At 37.1% G+C, this 10,911-nt stretch overlaps 1 protein-coding gene across 1 annotated transcript; it reads left to right on the top strand.

Moving 5' to 3' along the window:
• The first annotated feature begins 3,095 nt into the window (after positions 1–3,095).
• LOC146916628 (uncharacterized) lies at positions 3,096–8,939 on the top strand. Its single transcript, XM_085721685.1, has 3 exons — positions 3,096–3,476; positions 3,601–3,886; positions 8,884–8,939. The coding sequence occupies exons 1-3, from the start codon at positions 3,096–3,098 to the stop codon at positions 8,937–8,939; spliced, it is 723 nt and encodes a 240-aa protein (XP_085577811.1).
• Positions 8,940–10,911: the final 1,972 nt, after the last annotated feature.

Consider the following 10,911-nt stretch of genomic DNA (forward strand, 5'->3'; position numbering starts at 1 on the left):
AACAATTAAGCATATGATCAAAATCGTTGTTTAAAATAAAAAAGCATGTTCACATTAATTTTAATTCGAATCAAAATAAAGTTGTGCCTGTACCCGTGATGTCAACGCTTGACATATATATAGGATTTTGAATCAAACGCAAAACAAATTGGCAATAGCGATATCATACACACCGATTACCGATACAATAAACAAATAAAAGGTTCTCACGAAACAGTATATGCATACCGATAGGATCCAATCCAAAACAGTAAATCATATAAACATGTTAGGCAAACAACAAAATTTGAATTTAATGATTTAATCGGAACCAGGCTCTGATACCACTGAAGGGATTTTAAGAGAGGTTTTTCAAAAATTTATAATCCTCTTAGCGGAACAAATCCCATTGAAACGGATCTTGATTAAATCATTAATCACAAATCAAACAGAACACATGCTTAAACACTTTAAGGATTCATGTGTTTACCTCTTGAAGCGCAGAACCTTTGTAGAAGAAATATCTCTGATCACGAGCAAAGCAAAGCAGCGATGCCTCTACTCAGTCCACACGAACAGAACTTCTCCGATGACCGGTGCTAGCCAATTCCAACGGAGATTAGAGAGAATAGGTTTAGAGAGTGGCGGCTAGGTTTACTTTGTGAATTAGGTTAAGCGTTTCAACCAACAGTCAAACAAGCTTCAACACAAGGGTTATATTTATAGAACCACTTGTGTGGTCAGCAAGACAAACACTTAAGTACACCGTACCTTACGGTGGACCGCGTTTCTCTATTTTTCGTAAATTAAATAATAAATCATATTTAATTATTTAATTACTAATAAGTCTTACTTATTATTTTATAAATAAGTCTCACTTATTTATTTTATAAATAAGTCTTACTTATTTATTTCTCTCATCTATCTGTCCTTTGTGTGTGACCCTATAGGTTCTCATAACGTTGGCAATAATATTAAATCACATATTTAATATTATAAACAATGAGCGGTATCTAGCAACACATCACTGCTACCCAAGTGACGAGAATGTCATGTGATCTGACGAAACCTTTCAGTGATAATGATCATGTGTATAATTACCCTTTTGCCCTCATGTCTATATTGAACACAAGGCATAGACCGTGTCATCCCTGTCTAGTTCAATATTGGGCCCGTAGACATTTCTCCTGTTATGTAGGAGGGGCAAATTCCATCTAGGTCACTCATGTCCCTCAGCATGATTCATGGAGTACCCATCTACCAACTTTATAGTCATCCTGTTACGGACAACGTTTGAATGGTGACAAAGCACTCGACTCCAACATCTAGGGTACATAGTGGTTTCAGGTCGAAGGGTGGAATACACCACTATCACTATGAGAATATCTTATGACACTTTTCATAACTTTTACTATGTAGTATTCTCATAACGGGTCAATCCAATATAAATATTACTCCTAATATTTATATCTATGTGAAGACTTGATAACTCTTTTATCCATGATCTGTGAGATGTGATCATCAGTCTACCCACATAATAGTCTCTATGCTTTAATGATATCCCACTTCTCAATAAAGCTTGACTACGGATACTTTAAGAATAGTGTCCTTATGTTTAATGGGGTCTCACAATTAAGTTATACTTAATGTTCCATAAAACAGACTAACTATTCTAGGGACTTTATTATTTTGAAACAAAACAAAATCAATAAAGAAATGCCTTATTATTATATATTCACAATATATACTTATATCAATATCATGATACAAAGCCAAACCCAATCGACATAGATTGGCTATTAGGGCTTATTCCAACACCTTCTTGTGTTTTTCTCACCTTCAATTGGTATCTAGAGCCTTGGTCTATTGTTCAACACTTAACCGTGCAACAGTAAAAGATCTGAGAAAAACATGTCTGGTCCTATTCCTACTCCTACTCCTGGTCAATCTAGCTATAATAATGTCTCACATGATTATAGTGATAGTAAGAAATCCAATGTTGGGAAGATTCCAAAGTTCAACGGAGATGCTGAAGAATTTTCTTTGTGGAAAACCAACTTCTATAGTTATATCACGAGCTTAGACGAAGAACTATGGGATATACTAGAAGAAGGAGTTGGTGACTTGGTTCTTGATGAAGAAGGAGCTGCTGTGGATAGAAAGAAACATACTCCTGAGTTGAAGAAACTCTACAAGAAGCATCATATTATCAGAGGAGCTCTTGTCACTGCTATTCCTAAAGCAGAGTACATGAAGATGAGTGACAAATCCACTGCTAAAGCTATGTTTGCTTCTCTCTGTTCAAACTATGAAGTCAGCAAGAAGGTCAAAGAAGCAAAGGCTCTCATGCTTGTACATCAGTATGAGTTATTCAAGATGAAGGATGATGAAACTATTGAGGAGATGTACTCAAGGTTTCAAACCTTAGTCTCTGGGCTACAGATTCTAAAGAAGAGTTATGTTGCTTCTGACCATGTGAGCAAGATACTCAGAAGCTTGCCTGCTAGATGGAGACCAAAGGTGACTACTATTGAGGAAGCTAAATATTTAAACACTTTAAGTGTCGAAGATCTTGTTAGTTCTCTCAAAGTTCATGAGTTAAGTCTTAATGAACATGAGTCTACTAAGAAGAGTAGATTAAGCAGAGTTTAATGGCAACCTGGGATGATTTAGGAAGTGAATCTGGATCTGATAAAGAGGAAGCTGAAGAAGACGCAAAGGTAGCTGTTGGGTTAGTAGCTACAGCAACTTCAAAAGCTGGATCAGATTCAAACTCAGAAGATGAAAATGAGGTATATTCTAAAATTCCCAGAGATGAACTTGTTGAGTCACTTAAAGAACTTCTTACACATTTTGAAGTAAGAACCAATGAGTTGAAGGATTTAAAAGAAAAATATGCTGATTTGGTAGAACAACAAAAATCAACTCTATTGGATCTGAAAGCTTCTGAACAAGGACTTAGGGGCTTTGACTTCATGTGTAAAACTTATGAAGATCAGCTCAGGTTCTTATGTCAGAAGCTACAAGAAAAGTGTAATGAAAAACCTTTAAGCAATCATGAAATTGCTCTTGAAGATTTTATCATATCTGGCATTGACAGAAGCAGAGTGGCTTCTATGATTTATAGCATTTACAGAAATAATGGAAAAGGGATTGGTTTTTCAGGAGGGAAACCTAATGAAATCAGTCTCAAAGCATGTTGTGAATGCATCAAGGAAGGATTGAAAACCTTCTTTTTATCTGAAGGTGCTGAGTTGGAAACTGTTGTTCAATCAGAACCTGAAGCTTCTAGCTCTAAGGCTAAGATCACCTCAAAGCCAAAGAACTCTAAGCCAAAGGCTATGATCAAATCTGATTCCAAGACTTCAAAGATCAGGATCCTGAATAGATCAGAATCTGTTCCTCAGAGTCTGGTGAAACCAAAATCTGAAGTTCTAAAGTCTAAGTTTCAGAAGAAGACAGTTACTGCTTCTGAAGTACCAAAACCTAAGGTGATGGTTAATCAGAAGCAATCCAACTCACAGCACAAGGTACAGGAAGTGAAGAGTAAAGCCTCAAGTACTAACCTTTCAGGACCCATAGGACAATGGGTACCTAAATTTGAAAATGTCAATAATGCAGGTATGTCTAAGAGCAGTGCCAAAGAAAAGATCATGGTACCTAGACAGCGGTTGCTCAAGACACATGACAGGAGAGAAGTCCATGTTCCTCAGCCTAACAATGAAAGAGGGAGGAAATGTGAAATTTGGAGGCAACCAGTCTGGCAAGATCATAGGTACAGGAACTATTGGCAATTCCTCTACCTCAATTAATAATGTATGGTTGGTAGATGGTCTTGAACATAACCTTTTGAGCATTAGTCAATTTTGTGATAATGGTTATGATGTACTTTTTGAGAAAACCAATTGTACTGTAATCAACAAGGAAGACAAATCCATTGTGTTCAAGGTGAAGAGAGTTGATAATGTCTACAAAATCAATTTTTCTGAACTGGCTGATCAGAAGGTGATTTGCCTTCTATCAGTGAATGATAAGAAATGGATGTGGCACAGAAGGTTGGGACATGCTAACTGGAGATTAATCTCTAAGCTTAGTAAGTTACAACTTGTCAAAGGGCTACCAGACATTGACTATCATTCTGATGCACTTTGTGGTGCATGTCAGAAAGGAAAAATTGTGAAATCATCTTTTAAAACCAAAGACATTGTTTCAACCTCCAGACCCTTGGAACTACTTCACATTGATTTATTTGGACCAGTCAGTACTGCATCCTTATATGGAAGTAAATATGGATTAGTCATTGTTGATGATTATAGCAGATGGAGTTGGGTGAAATTCCTAAAGAGTAAAGATGTTGCTTGTGATGTATTCAGTAGTTTCTGCACTCAAATTCAATCTGAAAAAGAATCAAAGATTTTGAAAGTCAGAAGTGATCATGGTGGAGAGTTTGAAAATGAGCCATTTGAAGCTTTTTGTGAAAAACATGGAATTGTCCATGAATTCTCTTCTCCTAAAACTCCACAACAAAATGGGGTTGTAGAGAGAAAGAATAGAACTCTATAAGAAATGGCCAGAACCATGATCCATGAAAACAATTTACCAAAAACATTTTTGGGCAGAAGCAGTGAATACAACATGTTATGTCCAGAACAGGATCTATATCAGACCTATTTTGGAGAAAACAGCATATGAACTCTTTAAAGGAAGAAAACCCAATATCTCTTACTTTCATCAATTTGGATGTACATGTTACATTCTGAACAACAAGCTGTACCTAAAGAAATTTGATGCCAAGGCCCAAAGAGGAATCTTTTTAGGTTACTCTGAAAGGTCAAAGGCATACAGAGTGTATAATTCAGAAACACTTTGTGTTGAAGAATCTATGCACATTAAATTTGATGACAAATAGCTTGAAGATAAAACTTCAAAGCAAGGTGAAAGTTTTGCAGAGATACAGGTTCCTGAAGTTACTCCAGAACCTGATCAGATAGCTGAATCTGATGAAAGTCCAGAAGCTGAACCCACATTAGAAGCGCAAGATGAAGTTGCTTCTGATGAAGCACAAGATGGCTCACATCAAGCAGATCCTCCCAGAAACACATTCAAGCATAAATCTTCACATCCTAAGGAGCTAATCATTGGAAACAAAGATAGTCCAAGAAGAACAAGATCATACTTTAGACAAGAAGAGTTAATGATTGGACTGATCTCAATGATTGAACCTACAACAGTTGATGAAGCACTTTCAGATGATGGGTGGATCTTAGCTATGCAAGAAGAGTTGAATCAATTTCAAAGAAATGATGTGTGGGATCTGGTACCCAAACCTCAGCACAAGAACATTATTGGAACAAAATGGGTATTCCGAAACAAGTTGAATGAGCAAGGATAAGTAACAAGAAATAAATCAAGGCTTGTTACACAAGGTTACAGTTGTCGCGTCATTTTTTGGAGATCAAGGCTATTTGATTAGCTTTTGACTCACTTTTAATTTCACGACTTTGAAAAAATTTATTTAAATTGGGGGGTTTTGGGGATCGGTTACACAAAGGGAAGGTATTAGCACCGTTTCTGTTCGTAGTACTCTACGAGAACCTTTTGATTTTATTTAACTTTTTGTGCTATAAACTTGCTTGCTTTTTTTTAAAAAAATGGAATTTTGAAATGATTAAAGGGAGACCTAATTATCTACATTTTATTGATTTGAGAGGACGAGTGTCCTTTGCCTACGTACCCGTGAAGGACCAAAATCACGTAGTTCGGGGTTAAGAAAATGACGTTTGATTTGTTGTGTGTTTTTTATTTAATTTTTGAAAAGGTTTTAAAATGAAAAGCCAAATGGCAAATGAGAATTGGTTTGTATTTTTTATATTGAAAGAAAAATAGACTCAAAGTATGATTAAAGTTGATTTGATATTTGATTAAGAAAGAAAATAAAAAGGACGATCACTTGATTGAAAATCAAGGTTTATTATGAAAATATTTTTGTGATTTTTGATTTTTTTGAATGTTTTTGTTGTTTTGGAATAATAAATGAAAATTAAACTAACGGAGCAATAAAATTAAAAGCGCTTGGATTTTTGTAGTGACGTTGGGTCACCACAAAATCCCTAATCTAATTTTTTTGTATTTTTTGATATATATAAAGCGGTAAAGAAATAAAAGACACACACACACACTTACTTTTCTCATTTATATTTACATTGGACCTAAATACATTCTAATTGCTGGAAAATAAATGACAATTATTAAAATGCTAAATAAAAATAAAATAAAATGCTAAAAAGAAATAAAATGCAAGAAAATAAAAGAAAGGGACAACCGAAGGGACAAAAATTACCGAAGGGACAAAATTCCGAAGGGACTTATTCCGAAGGGACAGAAAAAAAAGAGGGAAAAGAATAGAATAGCTCGTCAACACAAGCTAAATGAGGGAGAAGAGAGAAAAGTTCTTTGACAACTCAAGAGAACTTTTTGGTGTGTGAAATTGTGAAGGATGAGAGCTCTATTTATAGGTTCTAAGGTTGATGAAAAATGGAAAATTGGTTTAATGCACTTTGATGGGGATTTGAATGAGATTGATGGTTTTGGAATGTGATTTGAATGATTTTTCAAATGGGAGAGTTGACATGTAAAAATGGCATGATTGGTGGCACACTTGAGAAAGAAAAAAAATTGGACCTTGACACTATATTTTTTGACAATTTTTGGACTCATTAAAAAAAGTTAATAAAAACCTAAAGAAGTAATTAAACGAAAAAAATAAAAATAAAATGGTAAAATGGAAAATAAAAAAATATAAAAATCAAGACTGAATAAAAATGAAAGATAAAAATAAAAACTAAAAGTTTACAAAAGAAATGACTAATAAATTAAAAAAGTGAGAAGAGGTATTGATGATGAAACGCGTTCCTGATAAAAAATGGGAAGAAAGTTTTGACTCTGCACTGATTATGGCATGGCTTGGAGGAAAAAATATTTTGGACCCCTGGACACTTAATTTTGGACTCATTGACACTTTGGTTTTTTTTTTACTTGGACAATAAAATAAAAGTGACTAAAATAAAATATGAAAAATGACTAATTAAAAGCTAAAATAAAAATTAGAAATAAAAACTAAAATTATAAAATTGAATAAAAGATGGAAATTAAAGAGTAAATAACAAATAATAAAAAAATAAAGAAAACTAAAATTATAAAAATATAAAGAGCAAAGAGGGCCCGACTCGGAACCAAACATGAGGTATTTTAAGATACCTTTCTGCTGAAATTTCCTTTGAAAAGTCAAAGACTATTCAGGGTCAGACAATGTATGAATGTAGGATGTTAGGTCAAAAATTGGGGTATGACAGATGCCCCTATTTAAGTTTTCTTTGTCCGGAGATTTGAAGATGAAATCTTTGAGTTGACGGGACGAAGAGACTTAAATACAAAAGTACACCAATTTTTGACCTAAGATGTTGTGAAATGCTCATGATGCAATTATGAATGCAGGACGGCAAAGATGATTTGACTGGGACGAGAAACAAACAATGGGATACCCAATTTGTTAAAGTAAGGGATCCGACTCCGCTGGGGAATTGCAGTTTCACTGGGGAAGAGATTGTCTACTACCGTATCGGTTTGGAACGATAGCTTAATGAAAACAAAACATTGTTAGCGACATCACTTGAACAACTAAGCTGGGGATGACACTGGAGAAAATAAAATGTGATTTCAAACTATTCATTGGTTGGAACAGACCGTGACGAAAGGTAAACTCAAGCGGTCCGTTGTTTTAGGACTGGCAGCTTGAAACAAGACAAAAAGGTAAACTCAAGCGGTCCGTTGTTTAGGACTGGCAGCCTGAAACAAGACAAAATGTAGACTCAAGCGGTCCGTTGTTTAGGACTGGCAGCTTGATACAAGATAAAAAGAAAGGTAAACTCAAGCGGTCCTTTGTTTAGGACTGGAAACTTGAAACAAGACAAAAGGTAAACTCAAGCGGTCCGTTGTTTAGGACTAGCAGCTTGAAACAAGACAAAAGGTAAACTCAAGCGGTCCGTTGTTTAGGACTGACAGCCTGAAACAAGACAAAATGTAGACACAAGCGGTCCGTTGTTTTGGACTAGCAGCTTGAAACAAGACAAAAGGAAACTCAAGCGGTCCGTTTTTTAGGACTAGCAGCTTGAAACAAGACAAAAGGAAACTCAAGCGGTCCGTTGTTTAGGACTGGCATCTTGAAATAAGACAAAATGTAGACTCAAGCGGTCCGTTGTTTAGGACTGGCAGCTTGAAACGAGATGAACATTTGCGAGAATCCACTCGGCTTGGTAAACATATGCGAGAATCCACTCGGCTTTTGCGAGAATCCACTCGGCTTTTGCGAGAATCCACTCGGCTTTTGATAAGGTTTGCGAGAATCCACTCGGCTTCGTAAACATATGCGAGAATCCACTCGGCTTTTGCGAGAATCCACTCGGCTTGGTAAACATATGCGAGAATCCACTCGGCTTTAGCGAGAATCCACTCGGCTTGGTAAACATATGCGAGAATCCACTCGGCTTTTGATAACAGGTTTGTGAGAATCCACTCGGCTTTTGATAAAAGTTGGCCAGAATCCACTGGGCTTATAATGAGTGACATCTCTGGACCAGACACACTGGGGATGACACTTTTGATAATAAGAAGGTAAATGTAAGATGTTCACGTGTAGAAACTTGCGGTTTGACGCAATGATAAGTAAAGACCGAACTGAAGAGACACGACCGAAACAAGATTTTGGTGACTAAGGCAATCATGCGTGAATGATGTCGTGTGTATGTTGTGTATGCATGAGTGTATGAATGTGTGAAAGTATTAACGTATGAATGTATGATTGTATGAATGCATGAATGAATGATTGTATGGACTGGATTGTGACAGGTGACTTGACAAAACAAGACAAAGCAGGTAAGATGGGAGGCGGACTGACATCGTAGTACAAACACTCAACAGACTTCCTTAGGGATGATATTATTTGTGAACAAGTTGAACCATTGATTGGAGTAAAAAAAACCTGGTACAAGGTAGCAACTGATGCCTCCTGGGGAGAAAAACCTATCGTTTAACCAAAAGTCTGGAAGAAGTCGCCATTTGTAAACCGGCGCAGAGTGTACTTCCATCGGAATGCTTCAGCAGTCATGTTTTTTTTTGTTTTTTTTGTTTTTTTTTTTTAAAATCCCTAACTTTTGCCTGGACCGCCCTTTCGGGTTTTCAGTCCACCGGGAATATATTCCTTTTTTGTGCCCCTAATTTTTGCCTGGACCGCCCTTTCGGGTTTTCAGTCCACCGGGACGCTCTCTATTGCCTAAGCCGCCTTTTCAGGTTTTCAGCTTAGTGAGCTCTTTTTGTATATTTTTTTTTTTTGTATTTTTGGACCGTTACAACATCTTGCTCAAGGAAGAAGTCCTCTCCATAGTGCTTAGCCCTGTTTCTCTTACGGAGTGTAACCGTACTCGAGGCGGATGCTGATGTACGCTTTACCTACTCATAAGTTCAAAGAGAGTGTGTCTGTTGTTCACATTTTCAAAAATGTAAAAAAAAGTTTTGTATTTTGAAAAAATTTTGCTTCAAGTATTGCCATAAAAAATGGAAGAAATTTTGTAAGTAGAATAAACGAGAGTTCCAAATACATGGGCACAGACTCAAATTTGATGAATTGAGTGGTGGCCTGCCAATGGCGTGGCCCCATGGATCTTTGAAAAATTTGGAAAATGGTAAATATATGGGTAGGTACATTGAACACAATAACAATTATTCTCCCTAACAACTTTGAATGCCCCTATTCCGAGTCTTTGATCTGCAGATGCTCCGAATCAGAGGTCTTTTGATAGCTGGATGCCCTAAGTGGATCTTGCATGTCCGGATGCGACCTTGAATTGCCCCTACTCTGAGTCTTGGATTTGTAGATGCTTAAATTAGAGGTTCTTTGATAGCAGGTGTGCCCCAAGTGGATCGTGCCTGACTGGATGCAGTTACTTTGTCATGATCCTTAATTTTTGCATAGATCACCCTTTTGGGGTTTCAATCTATCAGGATAATCATTTTTGTTCATGTCTCTAATTTTTGCCTGGACCGCCCTTTCGGGTTTTCAGTCCACCGAGACGCTCATTTTTGCCTAAGCCGCCTTTTCAGTTCCCCCACATATGCTTCTTCCAGAATCCGCAGCAACTCCTCAGAGGGTTGCACTTCCAAACTCAGCTCTTCCTCTCTAACTTCCGCCGTTCTCCCTTGAAGAACATTGCTGAAAGACTGCTCCGGAATTACTGTTGAGCCTCCTCCCTTCACCATGGCCTTACCCTTCCCTTTCACCTCCACTGCCGGCGCCGGCTGACTCTCCCTCCCAAACCTAGCTCTATTAACCTTGAGCTTAGATTGCCACAACCACGCATCCTCCAACCGCCACCCTATCTTCTCCTCATCTTCCACCTCCTTATATCTCACAAACCCAAATTTTCTGCCCCATTTGTCCCTTTTCTTTGGCACAAAAACTTCCTCCACCAGCCCAAATCTAGCAAACACTCTCCAAAGGTCTGTGTTTTTTGCATGCTCTGGAAATCCAGTGAAGAAGAAGGGAATAGTGGTGTTATCAAGATGTTTGAATCTCACCTTCTTTCCTGCACCAGTAGCCGAACCTCCCTGTTGAAGATTTTCACTCAGATTTGTCCCTGTGGGCCCTTTCCCCCCCAGACTTTCTCTCTCTAGTTTCTCACTCATGACTTCCTACTTTACTTTAACAGAACCTAAAATAAGACAAATTAAATCTAAAAGAAGTATTTCCACTTTTTTCTTAAAGTAGTTCCTAGTACAAAGAAGTAAACTATCCTTCCAAATGGCACAACAAGGAAGAGCAATGGTAATGACATGTCCTCTTGCGTTATTCTTAGCATCTATTTTAGTCATTTTTATTTA

Source organism: Medicago sativa, chromosome 6, assembly GCF_051527215.1.
Source record: "Medicago sativa cultivar Bolivia chromosome 6, Bolivia_mono, whole genome shotgun sequence".
NCBI classification, from domain to species: domain Eukaryota; kingdom Viridiplantae; phylum Streptophyta; class Magnoliopsida; order Fabales; family Fabaceae; genus Medicago; species Medicago sativa.

Bases quoted from the DNA above. Each gene is read 5' to 3' on its own strand.
- LOC146916628 (XM_085721685.1), top strand. From the start codon at position 3,096: ATGATTTATAGCATTTACAGAAATAATGGAAAAGGGATTGGTTTTTCA. The intron at 3,477-3,600 runs GTTAATCAGAAG...TCAATAATGCAG, and splicing joins TACCAAAACCTAAGGTGATG to GTATGTCTAAGAGCAGTGCC. The intron at 3,887-8,883 runs GTACTGTAATCA...GGATTGTGACAG, and splicing joins ACTTTTTGAGAAAACCAATT to GTGACTTGACAAAACAAGAC.